The sequence below is a fragment of the Populus euphratica genome, unplaced genomic scaffold, assembly GCF_000495115.2.
Source record: "Populus euphratica unplaced genomic scaffold, PopEup_1.0 scaffold854.1, whole genome shotgun sequence".
In the NCBI taxonomy this organism is placed as follows: domain Eukaryota; kingdom Viridiplantae; phylum Streptophyta; class Magnoliopsida; order Malpighiales; family Salicaceae; genus Populus; species Populus euphratica.
The window spans coordinates 62478-83987 of record NW_011500718.1 but is presented as its reverse complement, the minus strand read 5'-3'; the positions used below and the strand labels follow the sequence as shown (position 1 = coordinate 83987).

Here is a 21510-nt window from a genome sequence, read left to right as displayed (position 1 = left end):
ATTTTAAAATTTTGTTAGTGGTTATATTGATCAAATTGACACGCATGCTTTCTAAATAAGCTATTGACTAAGCTATTGACTTGATTATGATACTTATATCATAAACTTAATTGAGGCACCTCCTTGCTGGATGATGATAAAAAAAAAAAAAAATCTAATGAAGTTAAGGTATTGGCAATTCAAAGGACATTTCATTTGATTATTGATTGTTGTTATATTTTTTTAAACACTAAGTTGTGAAATTTGATTCATACAATGTCATTACTAGGATAAAGAGAGTCAATAAAATATGGTTATGGCACTTACAAGGTGAATTCAATTATATTTCCAACGTATGCAATATGCTTTCTTTTATGTTTTTTGAAAATAATAATAATAATGATTAGTTTTATTATGTGATATTACCGTATAATTTGAGTTTTTAAATTCCATCATAATATATTTTTTTTCATTCTCATAGTATAAACCAACTAATTTTTTCGTCAGTATTTATTAATAAATATATGAATGAAAATTAAATTATGTTGGCATAGATTATTGTAATTCACTAACGGAATTTTTTATTAATATTTTTGTTTGTATTTATTAATTTTTTGATAATGGATGAAAGTGAAAGTTTGATTTTGTGGGTTTCTAAAGATCAATGTCAAATGATTTTATAAACTATTTGGTAATTGGCACCGACAAGTAAAGTGAGCGCTAACTCTAACTGGGATATATATCCAGGTCATTAAAACCTCTTAGGATAGAGCAGCTTAGTGTTAGGTACTGGAACTTGTGATGAGACTTTGAGGTCTATTGGGACCAAAATGCTCTTCATCATACAAAAAGAAACTAAAAAATAAAGTGGAGAATATGCTCATATGATGCTGTCAACCGAAATCGCTCTTTAGTCAGTATTTTAGAGCTTGATTTAATGGTCCCTACGTACTGTAAAATGACGCATGAGGAAATTTCATTTCTTTTGTTTTCTTCAATGAGCCTGCTGTACATGGTGGAGCAAAAATGGGGTCAACTTCAGGATCTAATCTTGCCCTAACGTGCGATGGTATTTTGGTTGGCAAACCACGTGTAATGGCTAGAGTGAAAACAACGTTCTAACCAGTAGTCTCATGCAAAGTGTCAAGAACACATCAAGACAATCTCTCCAGCACATGTCGGAGGATTCATTATTTGAACAAGACTGGAAGGTTTAACCAGGAGATAGATAGATCAACCTTGTTACAATCTGCCGACTGTTTGAACGCATGTGGGCAGTATAGGTTGATAGATCAAAGAAAAAACACGTAGGGATCACTCAAATTTTATGATAGTAACATGATTCCGGTTTGAACTGGCTACATAAATTTGGAATGCACTTTTCTCTCTTATCTGTTGTGGTTGTTTGTTAGTTTACGTTATAAATCATTATACGCAAGAACCCATGTTCTGAGACCCATGGAAAGTTAGGACAGTTTTCATTAAAAAATAAATAAAAATTAGGACAGATATTAATGTGATTTCAATGTGAACAATACTGCTGGTTGACAGGAACATCCTGGTAACGTTTATAACTTTTCTTTTGTGAATATAATGGGCATTAATTTGTTTTTGGCCATATATACTTTTCTCTTAATAGAAGAAGACGAAGGAATAACATAAATAAGAAATGACAAATCCTTAAAGATTTAATCTCGTTAATAAGTGAATTTACTTTTTCATTATTATTATCAAGAAGGAGCATTCATATTCTTAAAATGATTGTACATTTTGAAACTGCCCTAACATATATAAGATCGATTTGCCTACTTAAAATGTATGTTGCATATATATTAAAAGAAACTAATTGGACTTGTAAAAATATTGTAGCTCCATACTCATGAATACTATTTACTATAACAATATAATGATATTTTTGCCTCTCCATCCTAAAAATCTAACACTTTCAAACAAATAAAATTAACACATTCTTTTTGTAAGAAAAGGGCTCATAATTATTTTTATTTTTTATATATTTATTTTATTCTTATGATCTAAATTACAAGTTTCAAAAAATATCCTAAATTAACTTAGCCTTAATTATCAGGGTTACAGGTTTATCATGCTAACTTAAATTAATTAAAATTGATTGTTTTATTTTTTTATCTTATTTTGTTCTTTTATATTTAATAGGCTATGAATTTAGATACATTGTTTATTCTCTTTGAAAAAACATTTCCCCCCCGGATTTTCCTAATCACTTTTCTTTTTAAATTTGATCCATCTATTTTTTTTTCTCTAATTTCAAATAAAATCGACTTATTAAACTTAGTCAGGTCTATGACCCAAGTCATATATTTTTCTTCTTTTTTTTTAATACACTTATGGTACTTAAACATTATTTTTATGCATAAAAAAATAATTTAGCCCGGCGGTAAAGTGCAAACACCAAGCTAGTATTTAATGAAATGCAATGTATAAAAACTATCCCTATAATACATTTACTTTACTAATAAAAAAAAGGATATTTATGGCATTTGAGTATAAAGGATGGTCGTGGTTTGATAACATTAGCTAAGGTCAATTGTCTTTCCTTTTCTTTTCTTTTTTTTAGAGGGAAGAAAAATAAAATTAGTGGTGATATGCTTTCTCACTTTATTGATGTGGAAGATTTTTCTTTAACACGTAGCTTTATGCTATTGAGTATAATTATTTATCTAATTATTGGATTGGGCTAAAAATTTGCTCAAAAATTATAGAAGCCATATTTTCTCTAAGGTTAAGATTTTGTAGCCATCAGATATCAAAAAAATCTTTGAATAAGGTCTAGAAGTTACTATTTAAGATTTGCAATATTTTTACTAGTTTGTTTAGGATTTTTTTTTGTATTTGATTTAGAACTCTTTTATTATTTTTCTAAATTTGTTTAGGATGTTTTTACTAGTGTAAATAAGGTTGTTTATCTTGTGTTTCAAGAGACTAATTAAAAAAAATCTAGTAATAAAATTTTGAATTAGGATTTATGTGTGATCCATAATCGATATATTTTCATGTTATTATACTTATTGTTTTTCTTGTGTTGCTTTTATCTTTATTAATAGGTATCGAAACCCAACAATCTCAGGTTATTGCTTGTTTTGTGTTGTAATCTTAGGTTATTTTGTTTGTTGTGGGCTACTAAATAGCTATGGTTGAAAAGATTGCAGAATGTGTTCAAGTAAAAATGTTATTTTTTTTATATATTTGGTTTATATTTTTTTTAGATTTGTTTGTGAAGTTTTTGCTGATATAAATAGAATTATTTAGTTTTTATTTTAAAAAACTTATTAAATAGATAATATTTAATAATAAAATTTTAAATTAGAATTTTATACGATTCCTATTGTTTTTGTGTTTTGTTCTGTCTATGTCATTTTTCCATGTTACATTTGCTCTATATTTTTTTATTATCCTTTTTTTTCCTATCCTGACCACTCAAACTCAAATTATATGCCATTACATGATTTATTTATTAAAAAAAACAATATATATTTGGAATGTAATTAGTATAATGTCCTAAAAAATTATTTACAATAAATATTTCCTAGCTCGGAAAAAACCACCCTATTTGATTAACTTTTCTAACTAGAGTGCTTTCAATCATTTTCTTCTTTTCTATATTTTGATTTTTCATTACATTATAAACTTTATAAGAATAATCAAGGTTTTTTTTTTAATTAATGCAACACCAGCAATCAAGATACTTTTTATTTTCTAAGTAAGTTTTGATCTCAGCACAACGGTTATTTCATCATTTCTAAAAATTAAAAAATAACTCTTATCACATTCTCACACACTCCATGAATCAATGCCAACTTCCTATTGTATAAATCCTATATGTTGACGAGATCGAAGTCATCACAATAGCCAAGGAAAATAAAAAGGAGACACTTACAGGCAGTGCACCTAGTCCATTTTAAATCAAGTTCTTTCTTTTAATTATTCCATAACTTCACACGATTTTATACTTCATCCAATGCCGCATCACCCAAGTATCAAAAATAAAGGCGTGGAATTTAAGAGCTAGAATTCCAACGTACACATCGGATCACCCACAAAAAAAGAAAAAAGAAAAAACCAACAACCGATAACCCACGCCACCATTGTATCACTTTATTACACAACTCGTGCTATAACAAGGGTGGTATTCCGACTTGCATTTTTTTAGCATGCCGAACTCTTGCATGACTGCTACTAGTTTTTAGCCAACATAGCAAGAAAAATATGTGCCTTTTTTTTAAAAAAACCATTGTCTTTGAAAGTATTGAATAAATTATTTGTCATTTAGTTCAATAACTTTTAGGGGTGGTTGGATTAAAAAAAAAAAAAACTAGTTTTGAGCCTTGACTAGATTTTTAAAACATTTGGTCAGCTTTAGGTGCTGAGGCGGCGCGTCTGCTTGGATTGAAGGGCCATGGCTCCACACCATTTCAAAAAAAAAAAAAAAACACTTTGTTTCTTTATTAGATGCATAATACCATCTTAGTCCCTGAGAAATTATTACTAGTACTGTAAAAAAATTTCAAAATATTTCATATCATCCTGAAGTTTAGCAACTTATATTAGTGTATTCCCCACTTTCTATAGAATTTTGAATTATATTTCTAATTTAAAATAATATATGTTCAGTGCAAGAAAACGCTATAAGGAGTTGAAATTGAAATAATTTTGTAGGAGTAAACACAGCAGTAACAAGAAATTTGTTATCACTTAGTTAAATGATCAATTTAAAAAAAAAATATTGATTTAAAATAATTAAAGTTTCAGGGCGCAAATTTAAATCTTAAAAAAATATTCAATCTTTTTTTTGGCAACATCAAGAACTGATTTGCATGGTCAAAGGCAACTTCATGTAACTTTTTTAATTTTGATCCTCAATTTTTTTTTTTAATTTAATCCTTTCATATTAATTTTATTTGAAATTTTGCTTGGTAGTTTATTTTAGGTGGCTGGTGAATGTACTATACATGTCATTAAATGAGAGAAATTATAGGTTTTGTGGAAGTGTATTTAGCTTTTTTCGGTGTCCAAACATCATCTCTCATCGTTGTATTGGAAGCACATCAATATCCACTTCTATTTGTGATGACGCGTGTATCATAATGAGTGACATTGTGGCTTTGATGGTCATTTTTTTTTTCTTTTCCTCATTCCTCTTCCTTTTCCTTGGACTTCTCATACTGTCTATAAGAAAATGTAAGTTGTCTTCTGATTTTGTTTTAATTTGATTTCAAATTTTATTTTCATACTTTTTAATTTTTCTAATAAAATTTAATTTAATTTTTAATTTAATTCTTCAATCCAAGATTTTAAGTTGTCTTTTTTTTTTTAATTTATTTTTTATTATTTTGAATGTTATTTTTTGTCCTTTTGTAAAACTAAATTTTATTTTTAACTTCATCCTCCAATCAAAAATGGTAAGTTGTCCTTTTAATTTATTTTTATTTTAGATTTAGTTTTTACTTTTTTATAAAATAGATACCCAATACAAAGCTCAATGCTATTTTTTAATTAATTATTTTATATTTAGTTTTTATTTTTTTATAAAATAGATTATTATTATTTTTAATTTTATCATTTGATATTGAGTTGGTTAAGAATTGAATTTTGTTTTTCAATGAAGTGATCCGATCTTATAAACTAAGTCACAAGTTATTTAACTTGAGTTGACATTAACCTTTTTCATGTTTTTTTACATTAATTTTATTTTTAACATTTGGTCTCATTGGTTTTTTTAAAAAACAAATTGGGTTTCATAATTTTCTTCAGTTTTTTTTTACCATCCCAATCTCATGACCTAAAGTATGGTTTGGTAAGTTAATTCGAGTAGAATTAAGTATTTTTTTGAACATTTAATTTTTTTCCATTTCGATCTTCAAATATTGGGTTGGTTTTACAATTATGTTTTGTAATTTTTCATGTTGTATTTTTTATTGGATTATTTTATTTACATGTTTCAGTTCAAGATAGGTTTGCTAAATTATTTTATTTTTTGATATATTTTTTAAATTTTATAATTTTATATTAGATACTTTTAAGATTATGCTTTGTTATTTTTTTATTTGTTTTTTATTAAATTGCTTTAGACGAGGATTGAACATGCTAACTTAGATTACCATCTAAATCTAAATATTATTAATTTATTTGATTTAGTTTGATGTATGACTTTAGTAGTCATGATTGTTTTTTTTCTTCCTAAAAACATGTTGATTCTTTTTTATTAAAAAATTAGCACGGCATGGCATATATACATCAATCATAATAGTAAGACACTAGCGTGAATAAATGTCTTCCGGATAAAAATTTATATTTTATAGCAATTTAAAATCAAATTTGCAAATAGTAATACACTGTAATGGGTTTTTTTTCTTTAACTGTACTGAGTCTTTTTTTTTTTCTTTTTTATCTCTTGTATCTTTTTAAAGTTAAGACTTAAGAAAGTAAGAAGAGGTCTCCCGTACATGGTCCAAAGGCCAATATATAGTACTTTAATGGGAAAGAAGAAGAATAAAAAAAACACCATTGGCTAGCTGCATCATTGTGATTTATGAGTCTATTCAAATACGTGGAAGGGCCGACCAAAAGAACATCATTACACATCTTTAACATAGCAAAATCCCCAGCAAAATCATGCCTTCGTTATTATCATTGATCTAATATTTACGCTATCATTAAATTGGTGCCTTAAAATTTGGCACTAAAATGCCTTATTTTAATTTTAATTAGATGGTAGATGGATTTTTTTATATCTTTTAGGATTTGAATTCATCAAAAATAAAGAGAAAATTATAAATACATTAATGAATTGATAATTGATAATAGTTTATAGACCATAGATTTAATATCTATTACTTTTTAAAAGTACGGTTATAAATTATATTTTAGAATGATTTTTTGTTTATAAATATAGTAAAATAATTTATTTTTTAATATCAGTTTATTAAAATAATTTAAAATTTTATTTTAAAAAAATAAAATATTGAGTAAACGGCGTTTTCATCATCTTTGTGGATGAAATTATTACAGAATTAAAAAAAAAAAATAGCGCTAAAAGATGTCACATTACGAGAGATGTTTCTGGTCGACCAAAATCTATGAGGTCTCCTTTTGTGGGGCCCGTATCAGATGTACTGGTTTTGCTTATAAAATCACCACTACCCCCCTCTTCATGCCTGCCTGCTCTCTTTTCCCTAGCAATCCTATTTCCCACTTTTCTGTGCTCCTCCCTCTTCTACACTATAGCCACATATATCCTTGTCTTTTTAACCATCTCTAGCTAGACCTCCCTGTCCTGTCTTTAAGGGCAAAGCACCGTATAAATTGAAGGGCAGTTTGCTCACCACAGTAGAGATTGTTGGGTTTAGTGGTAACCTAGAACGGACATTTGGCACTATGAAGGAGGGTGGCAGGAAACAAGGTGCACCCTCACCATGTGCAGCATGCAAGCTTCTAAGGAGAAGGTGCGCCCAAGATTGCGTGTTTGCCCCTTATTTTCCAGCAGATGAGCCCCAGAAGTTTGCAAATGTGCACAAGGTTTTTGGTGCTAGTAATGTCAACAAGATGTTACAGGTCGGTTCCTATCTAGCTACACTCCTTAGTCTTTATAACACTTTTTAAGTCTTCATCTTGCAGAAAACGAACTTAAGGGTATGATTGGGAGCAACTTCATGGGCAGACAAAATGACTTCTCTCTACTTTGATTGAACTTAAAGCTAAACTTTTGAACTGTAATTTGAGGTCATTTTAAAATGATTTAGGGGTAATAATTTTCTTCTGAAGTTATTGCTTCCTTAATTTGATGCCCATTTTGATGATCTTTAGTTGATTTTACATGTGTGTACAGAATACGTGTGAAATCTTTGGGTCAGTTCCTATAATTCGAAGAAAAGACGTTTTAGAGTGATGGGGAGATGCTTTTTTTTTCAATCCACATACAAAATAAAGTGTGTTTAACAAATAATTAACATCAATCCATCTACATGATAGATGAGATTAGCCTCCTAATTCTTTTTTGAAAAAAAGAAAAAGAAAAAAGACGCCCTTGTCTCTATCTCATCGAATGAAGAATTAGGAGGCTAACTCTTAATCCAACTGGGGTTAAGATGGGAGTGCAGACAAATATTCTTGTAAAAAATATATGTTATGGGTGGCTTTGCTTTCTACAAGTAGTTGCTGGCCATGTGATATATTTTATTTTATTTTATTTTTTACCAATCAAGGGCTGTTTTTTTTCAAAAAAAAAAAAGAAATCACGTGAAGTTGTTGATTTGTAAATTGCACTCAATAATTTTAATAATTTAGGGATGACAAGATAGAAGCTGGACCTTTTTTTTTAAAATGACCCCCTAGATCATAAAACGCTTACAGACTTGTCGTCATCTTTAATGAGAGGGACATTAATGCCATTTTCTAAAAAAGAGCTTGATTTTTTTTTATCAGGGAAAAGATCTTTTGTTTTATGTGTAAAAAAAAATCGGTGGACGAAGGAAGCTTGTAATTCCAATAAAAAACTGATAGAGACATGCACCCCAAGTAGCAACTTGCAATTGACCAAATGAAAAATCATGCAAGAAAACTAAGTATAATTATAGTTGATCTCTGTACACTCATCAGCATAAATGACTCATGCTTAATGTAATCATGATATCATGTGCACATGGCCGGCATAAATTTTCAATTTTATTAATAGAAATAATTATTATTTCAATTAAAGATAAGATAGGTACATTAGGTAAGTGTAGGATCCTTCCAGATTGAAATTCAAGATCAAAACACTTGGTAATACCGTAAAATTGAAGAATTAAAATGGTCCCTTGTGTTTATCAGGAACTACCGGTGCATCAGCGAGGAGATGCGGTTAGCAGCATGGTGTATGAAGCTAATGCCAGGGTGCGTGATCCAGTGTATGGGTGCGTGGGTGCTATATCATCTCTACAGCAACAAATTGATGCACTTCAGACCCAGTTGGCACTGGCTCAGGCAGAGGTGGTGCACCTGCGAGTGAGGCAGTCAGCGACACTATCAAACCACGGGCTTAGTCCTGCTAGCCCGAGTAATAGTGGGTCACCATCTTCTAGGCTCATGGGGTCCCAAATGAAGCCGATGTTCGACATGGATATGGTGGATCACACCAGCTTAGGAGAGTCAATGTGGTCATGCTAGGATATGCATGCTACCTTTTTATGCCATGCCTACCCTTACTACTACTATATCTAGGTTGATTCTGTCTCCAATGTTTTCAATCTACATATATATATATATATATATATTTTTTTTTTATTTTGATATCATAATTATGTATTTGTATGGGTAAAGGGGTGTAGCACAAAATAGTAGTGGTAATAGTAATGGTAGTAATGATAATAATAGTAGCGCTCGTAATGATGATGATAATGCTCGTAGTGATAATAATAATAATATTCGTAGTGATAATAGTAATTGAGTGATAATATTAGTAGTGATTGTTTCAACGTAAATTTATTTAAATATTTTGTTTTTAGATTAACTGACTTAACACTATAGTAAATAGTTATATATTGGTTGATTATGGACTTTATGGGTAAACATTGGATGGATTTTCCATATAAGCTAAGTAATATATTGACTTTGGTTTTCCCTCTTTTGTTTTTAGTCATAGTGCAATGTTTTCACTGTGGTTGATAATGTGCAGATTCTATAATGATTTTGTATATTGTGTTTTTATAAGAATATCAGATGCTCATATTTGTACACATCTATCCCCAACTTTCCATCGATGGGACTGGAATCGAGAGGTTGGAAAGTCTATAAGATACGTGAAGAACTAGCAACGGACACAAGCATCTACTGATATAGACTTGCATGCCAGATCAACTGTTTGTGATTTGCACAAATCCTTTTTTTTTTTTTCCTTTTAATCTGCGAGTAATTCATGCTAATTTAGTAGGAAAACATACCCATGATGATTAGTTTTAGTTGCTGAAGCTACAAAAAGCAAGGAACGGGCTTGAAATGCTAGCAGAAAACTTAGGCTACTTACCTATAATTTGGCCCAATGAAATGACTTGTCAAACTTCAAGTTTTTGTCTCCATGGAAGGAAGCCATGGGCACCCATTATCCAAATTTACTATCAAGTATAAGCCCATTAAACGTGTTTATCAAACTTCGAGGTCGGTGTATTTGTCTTCTTCCTCCAGTCTTTAACAATGAGAGTATCTCAGAGAAACTTTAAGAAAGAAATGTTTATAGCAGCAGCCTTCCTGGTTATTTCTAGCAACAATCCTAAATGTCACCAAATAGATCAATTACTTACTCCAGAGCAAGTTTCTTTTTCTAGGCAAAGCTGCGAGCGATAATAAGCAAGGCAGCTAGTCTACTCCTCTCTATGTTTTTGTTTTCCTCGCTGGAGTATGAATGGCATGGCACATTTCTCGGTGATTTTTGTGTTGCTGGAAAGTAATTTTTTTTAAAAAAATGAATTTCTGTTTTTTAATGTTTAATAATATTATAGAAAATAAGTTCTGATAAATTAAGAAAATAAGTTTTGATAAATTAGTCAACTTCTTACCGCACAAGGGGAAAAAAAAAAAAAACATTGTCTTGAGATTTTCATAGTGTCCAACATAAGCATTCGATACATACAAGTAAATGTTCAGAAATAAAACACAAGAAACCTCCCCCTCCTCATCAACACACGATCCCAAGCAATGCACCACTCTTGCACTCCTTTCCTTAGCCAGTCCCTCAAATATATCTGTACCAAAGTAGTAGTAGTGATAAAAACAAAATCAACATTGGCATTAGCATCGAAGAACCAAATTAAATAAGCACATAATTTTTAGTTTAATTTTTGGCCCGTTAATTAATCCCACCACCAATCACTAATGAAACAGTCAAAATGCCACACACGCACACAAAAAGAAAAAAGAAAAAAGAAAACTAGTTCATTGAATAGTATAAATAAAATGGGAACAAAATCCCCGCGCCAGTTCTAAATAGACCTCATACTCTTAACTATAATTACAATTTGGAACTGCCCATGGAAGTAAATGGAAATTCTACTAGAAATATGGTATCTGGTTATAATTTAATTACATGATTTATGTTTATGGAAGATTATCCATCCATATCTGATTTCTAAGTGAATAAAGCATGAATGATTTTTACACAAACTATAGAAAAAAGAGACAAACCTGGGCGGTCATCTAAACATCCTTGACAACAAGATCACCGTTGACAAACTCTCTGTAGGCAGCAACAGGCCAAGAAAAACCTCTAAAGATCAAACCAGTAGCCAAAGGCACGTCAATGATGATCTCCTTCATTGCTGGCTTCTTCTCGTCACTTATAGCAATCAAGTAACTCCTACCAACCCATCCAATCCATCCAGCAATGTACAAGAACAAAATCCCTGGTGTAATAAACTCACCCCAGTGCCTTTGGTCACCACTCACAATCAAGTGAGGTAGCCCATCTGAGCCACATAGCAACCCTTGCTTCCCATAGTTGTCAAACCTTCTTTTTGTCTTCTCGACAGTAGCTTTGATAGCCAAAGCAGGTGCACTATCTGGTGCATAAAGTTTTAGAGAAGATTCTAGCTTTTTAATCTGCTGTTTCTCACGCTTGGCAAATTGTTTGGAATCTTTGCATGGGGTTAGGCCAGAGATATCAGCAACAGCAGGAAGCGGGGCTGATAAGAGGATTGAAGAGAGTGCAAGTGCAGCAGAGAATGCTTGGAGTGGTGATGATGATTTCTCTTGTGTTGATGGTGTTTGTGACGCTGAACATACAATCATAGATCTTGGTTTTATTGGGGTCATTTGAGAGACCCCAAGTTTTGGCTTCAACATGGAGAGGTTGCTTGGTATAGTAAGTGACATTTTCGCCTTAGGGTTTTTTTCCTTCCTTTCTTACAATCTAGTGTTAAATCGGAAAGAAAGGATAGTTGAAACAAGGAAGGAGGATTGAAGGGAGAGTGTGGAGAGATGGTTTTTAGATTCTTGGAAGGAGGAATTAGTGGTGATAACGGGGATAAGGTGGAAGGAGGATGGAAGCTGAGCTGGACAGTTGCCATTGGTTAGGGGTGTTTTGTTGTGGGTTTCAGATTCTCTGGCTATCTTTCCATAGCTTTTGGATAAGAGATCAGCTTAAAATTAATGGCTACTGTGTTCGTGGGCTTACCTTGAACTCTCTTTTACCGATCCATATGTGCTGCTGATAAGACGACATTCTCTTGTTTCATCGACTGTGAAGACAAGTTCGAATCAACCCTCAAATTTCCAGTCATGGTTAAATTCATAAATTGCCCAGACATGTTGAGCCTTTTTTTTTTGTTGGGCTAACTCAGGCATTAGTTATTTTTTATATGTGTTTTTTTTTATTTTAATTGAAATGCAGTGTAAAATAATTACAAGATAATTTAATTATTTTTTAATTTTCCATGATTGTTAAATAATATTATAGGTTATTTATGGGAATGTAAATAATTTTCTTTTCAATTAGTATGTGTTAGAGCAAAAAAAAATTCTCATGAATATTTAATGAAACTAAAATTTTTTAATATATTTGTATATGATTCTATCATATTTGTTAAATAGTTTTTCTTCAATCATATATAAAATATTAAGATGTTATTTCAATATTTAAAAAAACTACTTCTAACATCATGATTGATTTTTATTTGAAAAACAATGCCTGCAATAATAAAAAACAAAACAAAAAAAAAACAAGTTTTTGTTAAAAAAAAAGATATATTAATAAGAAAATGAGATTAGATTAAAGAAATATCTTTTTTCTATTTATTTGAAATTATTGAGAATTCTGATAAACCCTTATTTTAATTGTTAGTCTTTTATTCAAAAAAATGCTCCTGAAAAAAAAATCTCATTGTTTCCGAAAAATATTAGGATTTTTTTATAACAATATTATTCATTGCTTTATTGATAATAATGTATAAATTTAATATAAATTATTTTTAAATAATGTACTCATTTTGTATAATTTTTAAAAATTTATTATTGCTATTTTCTAAAGTCAATTCATGTTTGAGGAGATGATTGATTCTCAATTTTTTAATTCAAACTTATTTTCATAATCATAATTTTCTTCAAAAGAATTAAAAAAAGAAGTGCGTAAATGGGAAAATTTACTCTTTTATTAAAAATACACTTTTATATTTCAAATTGTTATAGTTTTTTACATTTTTTCTGATTATTGTTTCTTTTTATTCAATCAATTAAGTTGTTAATAAATAAATAAATAAATAATTGTTGTCACAAAATTTTACACATGAACTAGAAAAAACAATTTCGATGAAAATAATACATTTCTTCTAAATAATCAAAACATAGTTTTCAAGTGCAATGATGGCCAATCCAATATATATAAACTGCAAAGCTTTTCCCACATTGATCAAGAACAATGATGGAAACTCTGGCTTCAACAAATTAAAACCCAAAAAGGTATAAAAAGGGATTTAGAATCTCATCTCATTAGAGGAGTAAAGAAAGGCTCAGCCACTTCCATATAAAAAAAAAACTCACAAAACCATCAATTCAAAACCTAAAGTATTGAAACATAACTTGAATATTCATAAACCAATAGCTCGTGATTTACAACTGGATTGTGATTTGGACTGGTGGAGTGATGTATCGAAGCCATGCAAGTGAATACAAGTAGATCAATCAATAAACTCAGAATGATATCAAGCAGAAAACAGCAGTTACAGTCTAAACATCGACGTAGCACAAGTGAATGTAACGACCGCTTTCATTTTCTTTCCTTTAGTTGTTTTTTTGGGTGATTATGCCACTTTCAAAATTTAAAGCATCCCATCCATTATCTTGTATTACAATGAAGCATGCCATACAGGCAATCCACAATCAAACTAATAAGTAGTGTTCAGGCATAGTCTCAAGAGTCCCGAGATCATGCTGACCACATAACTGAAATACAAAGAGTGCCTTTGACATTTACCTCACAAATAATTGTCTTGTGGATGCCTTCTGTGCTCCCTTTCCGCATGACCACTCTTCCCCATCTTGTGTCCATCTTCCATGGTATCACGGTTGTAATCATGCCTCCTCTTTCCATCTGACTGCCTTTCAGCCGGGCTCCCTTTTCTTTTCCGGTCATTCAGTATGGGGGAAGCATCATTTAACATTTCCCCTTCTTCTGCGTATTCTGCTCCACATGATGACTGTCCTTTCATGATCACATGGTTTCCATCCCCAATTTCTGCATAATCGTTAATATAATCTGGATTTTCAGTTTTAGACCAGCTCTGCCTTCTCTCTTGTTTGATTTTCTCATTCTCAGCTGCCAACTCAACCCCATCTTCTAGTTCCCTCTCAATAAGATCATCCTCATCCATGATATCCTTTTTCCACGTTGTCTCCCCTCGAGATTTCTTCCTTTTCTCAAGTGCTGCCTTCAGCTTGTCCTTGTCTATCATCTTAATAGCATCTTTAGGGGACTGGTCAACTAGGCCTTCTCGAAGATCCAAGTTTCTACCACCTAAGCTGGTGGACTTATGAGATACAGCATCATCCCTCCACTCTCCAGCATCTGCACCATCATTTCTCCCTGCAGTTCTTTCTTGGTCTTCTTCCCCTAGTTGCTCTGCCCCATACCTGGATTTATTGGGGTCGTCTCTTGTGATTTCCTTGTGGGAGAAATGCTCACAGTCTCTAGTTTCGACCTCCACTTTGTGATCAGTAATAACACTGTCAGTCTCTCCACTCCCATTATCATTATTTTGATTATGGGCGTTTCTTGGTGGTGCCACATTGTCATCTTGACATAGAGGTTCAGAGGCTGCTTGTGATGATGTTTGCTTTGAAACATGGTCCTCACCTGGAGTTTTAGCTGGCAGTCGATGCCCAGACCCACCTCCAGCACTTCCTTCTACTTCACTCCCCTGTGATGGGGGCACTCTGTTTTGCTCATATAACTCCAACATCTGATTGCTAACCTCTGCAAACAAAACATCCATAATGAGCCAACAAAAAACTCAAATGCATATTAACTAAATAAAAGACTCGAGAGGACAGACAATCAACTCCAGCAGCACCGGTTGCTGGAAAATGGGTAGCCTATCCATAGCCCTCCCAAACTTCTGACCTCATAAGATCATAACCATTAGCCAACCCATAGTCTTTTCTGGTTGCCATCAATAGTAGTTGCATAAAAAAGATACCTAAAATCATCTCATCAGGGTCATAGCTAAAATAATCTCATCAGGGTCAGTTCTAGCAAAACTTCATGGGTCAAAGTGCTGCTACAATTGTGCAGCACTGGTAGTGTCACAAGGCTATTTGAAGACTGTCCAATTGAGTCCATATGAGTCTTACAATAATGTTAAGGGGAGGTACCAACCCTCCAATTGGCGCGGGGTGACATCAAATTCTTGCCACCAGACCTTCTCGCCATCCGATGGAAGCTTCACTTTGAGGAACTTGGCAGCAAGGAAAATAGCACCTGCCGCAATGTGATGGGTTTTAAATTGCAGGCAGAGTGAAGTCCTCAGCCTGCAAGCGCTTTCTAAAGTGTGAAGAAAAGAAAGAGGAGAAACCACTGGACAGAATTAATAAGGGCTCGAAAAACAGGACATGATGCATACCCATCATTAACAAAATTCCACGCAACTTGAGCAAGGGCATTTTGTGCAACCTTAAATTTCTTTATTGCTTCAACTAGTGGTTTGTAGGGGTGATGAACATTGAGGTCAAAACCCAGAGTGGCAAGTACAACCCTCTCCCCGAGTAAAATAAGCTCTTTCTGTTGCTCATATACTACCTGCATGGTAAACATGGATCAATGAGTAAACTTTAGAAGCTCCATAGTTACAGTAACAGAAAAGGATAATGTTAAGGAGAATCCAAGGTATCAGGGGGATTATTTACCAAAGCTCAGCAGGTGAAAAAAGAGCATTCTGAGCAAGGTTTTTAATTCAAGGGGCGCATGGTGGTAAATTCTGCAAAAGTGAAAATGATCTGTCCGATGCTAGCTAAGCAATTTCTGCCAAGTAATTCTTGGTACTTTGGCAGTATCATTCACCAGGTGTCATACTTGAAAACCCAGTCTTTCATATGTGAACTCTAATTTCAAAGGTACTTGTCACAAGCAACCATGCTTGATTATTTTTATATAAGGCATGAAGTAGGATTAGAGGGGTGAAAAATCTTGTTCTGTAGAAAGAGAGTGAGCAAGAGAGATGGCAGCAGCAACTGAAGGTGTGTGAGCAGAAAATGCAGAGAAGAGAGATAGTAATTGGAGGAAGAAGAATGGCAATAACAAGACAGCTTGGCAAGCATCAGGATGTCACACACTACAAATAAGCCAGTCAAACACAATTAGCATATAAAAAACCTTTTGTTTGATCCTCTGGGTTGCAGCAGGATCTTTTTTGTGCATTATCTCGTATGAAACCATAATAACATCCTTAAGTGGCCGAGGAGTCTCTTCCACTTTCCCAGCAAGGAACATACACACAGTTGCTATGGTCTGCAAAGCCAGAAAAAAAAGTGACTAGCCATGAGAACATATGGATGTTAATTTCAATTCACCCCATCTAATCTTTTTTTTTTCCTGTTTGATCTTTTTTTTCTTTAATTATTTTATGACCTAAATGAGCATCCAAAAGATCATTTGCAAGCCTCCATAGGTCCACATCTACCACTCACGGACATGAGGTACAATACCACCTAAAGTCTTACCAACAATTTTCCAGTGACCAGCTTCCATTTCAAAAGATATTCTCTATGGGACTATTTTATGAATCTCTATGACCTAAATCTATTACTTTTAAAATTCTGTAAAGACACATAAGATGCATCACTTACCATTCATAAAGAGGTACAAAAATATCAGATTCAGTGATTGATTTGATGCAAGTAATAACCATTTAAATAGCATAGAAAGCAAAAGCAACATTTGTTTAAACATCAATGACTCACCCTTCTGTCATTCTTTGCATGTGACTGGCGAATGAAGAATCTATGACAAAATATTATTGCTGTAGCTATGGTTACCTGGGGCCTGCACAAAAACAAATTACACTCATTTACAAACTGATATCTAGATCCCTTGCCTCATTCAAGGAAAGTTGTATAACATACTCAAAAATACACATGAAACAGGCATGCCACACACAAAGCACACACAGATGCATGCACCCTCTTCCATCAAAAGAAAAGGAAACACACAAACACAGTTGGGGTGGATAATTGATCAATTTCACAAGATGATCTCCCACCCAAAGCAACAGATGAAAACGTTCATTTTGTTGCATAAGTATTAAGTGGTTTCACTTGTGCAAACTGCTGTCAGTTTTTCTTTTCTTTTTAGATAACATAAGAAACATTTAAAAAAAAAAAAAGTAATCATATAATTACAAAATTGAGAGCAAGCCATTCTCAAGAACAGAATGAACAATTTTCTTTTTTATTTTTTAAGATAACACAAGAAACATTATTGAAAAAATAACGATCATGTAATTACAAATTTGGGGAGCAAGCCATTCTCAAAAACCACATAAATAAGAAAATAACCAAATTCAGTTATTAAAAAGAAACAAGAACATAGTTACAAATTAGGGAAGCAAGTCTAGCACATCATTCTCCAAAACAGCATAACTAAAACAGTAACCATATTTGAAATAGAAGTGCAAATAGAAGTGCACTCCATGTCTCGGAATATCAGCCCTAAAAACACCCACCAAAATGCTTTCAAGATAAATAAGAAAATGCTTTCACTTTCAAAACACATATTCTAAAATTATGACTAGGATAGCATCAGTACACAACTTGGTTTGCAAGCACAGAAATACACAGCCCTTGACAGATCAGGGACAATATTTCAATCTATCAAGAAAGCAGTTGGTGGGATACAGCATCTAAAGCAATAATTGAGATTATCATCCCCATTGCTGAGTTCTCCAAATTCTATTCTCTAAATCCAGTTCACCAACATCCCTTCATGCAGACAAAATGAGAGTTCACTAACGAAATCCTTCCAAGCATTCAATGGCATCAAAGATAGAAATGACAGGCAGAAGCATGCAAAAAAAAGGTGTAGGTTCGAAAGATCACACTTCATAAGGCCACAGTTTCCCATTCCAAATTATAAGGGTCATGATTATCAATTAAAACATCTTCACTACAACCACCAATGAAAAATTGTAATTACATTATACATATTGATCAAGTAACTACTAAATGAGAATCATTTTTGTGTGTGTGTGTGTCAAAATCATTTATTATACCTAAAACTTCATTATTTCAGTCGCCTATCACATTCTCCCCCCAACTAATTTGTAATCTTGTTGTATCACATTCTCTAAGACTTGGAAATCCATAAACTACTAAATAACTCTCAACATCTTATAACATAAATGGAAGTTGATATTTCAATAATCTATCGAGTGCTCTAACAATTCAAAAAGGCCCAATCCTCAAACTGCAAAATATATTAGTCATCTTTATGAGGGAAAAAAAAAAGAACATGTTTCCTTCTTCCATTTCTATTAATTTCTCATATTATAAACTTCCTCAACACTCCAAGCCATTTATGAAAATGACTGTAAATAGCCCTAAGACTGTCCATATAAGAGCTAGAGAAATAAAAATGATTTTCTACTACTTCAGCTCAAAATGAAAGATGCATCCAAACACATTGTCAGCTGAACTCTTATTCACATGAGGATGTTCAATGTCAAGAAAACAACAAGGAGATAGTGCTCCCAATACCAGATACTTGATACAAGTGCATTAAGACACCACCTGGTCTTTCATTAAAGGCCTATGTCATTACACCATTCAGATTTGTTTCGGCAACTTAACTAAAGACCATGACTTACTTTGTAAACAATTTTTTTAAAAAACAATGATAGAGCTCTCAGAATTAACCATGATAAGAGTATCACCATGCACATCAGCCTGAGAGGTAGTCCTACATGGGGTAAATTTACAATGTAAAAACTCTTTTTTATTTAAGAAAGCTAACTAATTAAACATTTTAACTAAACAGAATCCTTATCAAATTTTGAAGAAATCATCTATCTTGATAATCATGTATCAACAATCTAGAAGCACTAATATCTAAACTTGAGCTACCATGTAAAATAATCAACCATAATGAGACCCCTGCATATGGTCAGGGCTTGAGCTAAGAAATAATACTTGTAAGAACTAATATCCACTCATATTACCTAACCCCAAGTTTGTTTTTCATTTATGTATACATCATTTCTAGTAAACAATGAAGAAAACTTTGCAGCTCCCTTAAATAAACGATGGTGCAATAACAAAAATGAAATGAAGATTCACAGCAGAATCAGACAAAGATTGAAACATAATAAAAAAAATTAGCCAAAAGTCAGCAAAAGAATAAGAAAAAACTATATACACATGAACTCACACTTTCAATCTCATGCCGAGATCCTGCAAAAACGTGCAATATGATTTCCGTAGATACGTCTCTTTTTTCAAGTCAATTTTATCTCTTCTTGATGGGGAATTCTCTTCTATTTCTTTCCTAGAAAAATACCAGCGACCCCCTTCCTCTGGCCTGTCTTGAGAACTCCTAGATGGCCCACTCTCAGAATTCCCATAATGTGAAGATTCCCCAGGTAATGCTCCCGCCATTATTTTCCAGGACCAGGATTAGACAAACAAGATTCGACTACTATGTCGAGGACTAATCTGCAATCACTTCATCACCAATGTGTAGGATACAATCAAATCCTTCACAAAAGTCAAATCAGTTAGAAGGGCAATGTCAAAACAGCACCATAACTGCATAGCAAGTTCCAGCCCATAAAATGGAAACACGACTACTACAAATAATAATAACAACAAGAGCAACAATAATACAGAAACTTTTCTCGAGGTAAGCATAGTAAATAAATAGCACTTAATAACCCCTATAAAAATGTCTCATATTAGCGGAAATTTTAGCTTTTTTATACTTTCTCTTCTATTTAACCTATTGAGAAGTCCGGAGAAATTTTGCAGGTGATTTGTATTCTTACTGCTTCTTGATCCATTTATTCAACTAGATTGTAACATAGCCGGAAGATTGAAAAAAAGCAATGTCAACAATAAAAAGTGTAATAAAGACATGGCAAATTCCAGCCCGCAAAACCTAAAAATTCAATCTTTTATTCAGTTTAGCTAGTAGACAAAGAGCACTTGACAAAACAAACAACAATGATGCAAAATGAGCTTTTATAGGAACAAATTTCACAGTAGATCCATGGTACGGTTTGCTGATCCATTCTAGGTCACGCAAAAAAGAATACCCTAAAGATTCAATAGATTTGAAATTCAACTCTTCCTTATGCAAGCCCTGATCGTAATTTCTTCGAAACAATACGAGACAAATCAAGAACGAACTAATAATTTTTAGGTTCCAATAAGAAGAGAATAAAAGGGAAATGAAAAAAAATGAGAAAGAAATAGAAATCCAACTGACCTGCCAGAGGAAGAGAAAGAGAGAGCCTGCCTGCTTGCTTGCTGAAGCGACGTCGTTGTTGTCGTTCTTCGTCCTCTTGGCTTTGCGGCTCAGGATTTTTTAGGGCTTGCTTATGTTGTGTCTGTGGGTACTATTATGGTAATGAAAAATCGAGGGGGGAAGAAGAAGAAGAGAGAGGTGGGGTGGACCTTAAGTCCACACTAAGGGATTTTTGGATTTTGAGATAATGATTTAACCTCATTTGTTTATTATCACTATAGTCCCTGTACTTTGTTTCTTTTCAATAAATGTAAGCTTGTTTATTTTCATTATTGTCCTTGTAGTTTTTGTTTTAAGAAATATTATATTTTAATTTGGAGTGTGTAAAAGATTGAAAATAAATTAAAATAATTTTTTTATTTTAACATAAAAAACTAAAAGATATTAATTTAAAATTAAAAAAATTACAAATAAATATTGATTTAAAGTTTTCTATCCCTCCATGTTTATTCAAACTCTAATCCTTCTTGTTTGTATCATAACGCATTTTTTGAGTTTAATTCTTTTTTTATATATTTTTTATGTCATTTTTATTATTAAAAATTAAGAAAACAGGGCTAAAATTAAATTTTTAGAAAAATAGCTTTCCTTAAAGCACATGTCTTCAAAATTTTAGTAACTAATAATCAACATTATACTATATTTTAAAAGGCATGGAAAAAAAATAATATGTATGTACCAGTGGACATAAACTTATTGCACTGTGGATCATATTGTAGACATTAGGTGTTTGCACTATAAACAACATTGTAGAGCCCTTAGGGCATTGGCTTTGTTGTTTTTTAGTGAAAAAATGTTGTTGAGGAGCATTGTCTTTATTGTTTTTTATGCCAAAAGTTTTTAGGTTATGCTTGGCAATCAAATTCAATGCTCTCGGGTCTGTCTTGCTCTCCAGACCCAATAACCACCAGATTTAGAAGGAAATGAAGATATCAGAGGATATTGAGTGTGGCTCCACAACGAGATTCAATATTAGGTCTAACTCCGCAAGCCATGGTCCTTAGTAACCAAGCTACCCTACA

General features: G+C 32.4%; 3 protein-coding genes across 3 annotated transcripts; 1 reads left to right on the top strand and 2 right to left on the bottom strand.

The window, feature by feature from the left end:
* The first annotated feature begins 7172 nt into the window (after positions 1 to 7172).
* Positions 7173 to 9297, top strand: LOC105116120 (LOB domain-containing protein 4-like). Its single transcript, XM_011013325.1, has 2 exons — positions 7173 to 7566; positions 8824 to 9297. The coding sequence occupies exons 1-2, from the start codon at positions 7390 to 7392 to the stop codon at positions 9157 to 9159; spliced, it is 513 nt and encodes a 170-aa protein (XP_011011627.1). The 5' UTR covers positions 7173 to 7389; the 3' UTR covers positions 9160 to 9297.
* Positions 9298 to 10557: 1260 nt separating this feature from the next.
* On the bottom strand, positions 10558 to 11978 carry LOC105116119 (photosystem I reaction center subunit III, chloroplastic-like). Its single transcript, XM_011013324.1, has 2 exons — positions 11170 to 11978; positions 10558 to 10730 (listed from the first exon to the last, which is right to left on the bottom strand). Exon 1 carries the CDS (start codon positions 11854 to 11856, stop codon positions 11182 to 11184), a length of 675 nt encoding a protein of 224 aa, XP_011011626.1. The 5' UTR covers positions 11857 to 11978; the 3' UTR covers positions 10558 to 10730; positions 11170 to 11181.
* A 1769-nt stretch (positions 11979 to 13747) lies between these two features.
* LOC105116118 (cyclin-T1-5-like) lies at positions 13748 to 20661 on the bottom strand. The gene is made up of 7 exons (XM_011013323.1): positions 20450 to 20661; positions 19394 to 19719; positions 16933 to 17014; positions 16346 to 16480; positions 15597 to 15772; positions 15353 to 15504; positions 13748 to 14950 (listed from the first exon to the last, which is right to left on the bottom strand). The coding sequence occupies exons 2-7, from the start codon at positions 19618 to 19620 to the stop codon at positions 13953 to 13955; spliced, it is 1770 nt and encodes a 589-aa protein (XP_011011625.1). The 5' UTR covers positions 19621 to 19719; positions 20450 to 20661; the 3' UTR covers positions 13748 to 13952.
* Positions 20662 to 21510: the final 849 nt, after the last annotated feature.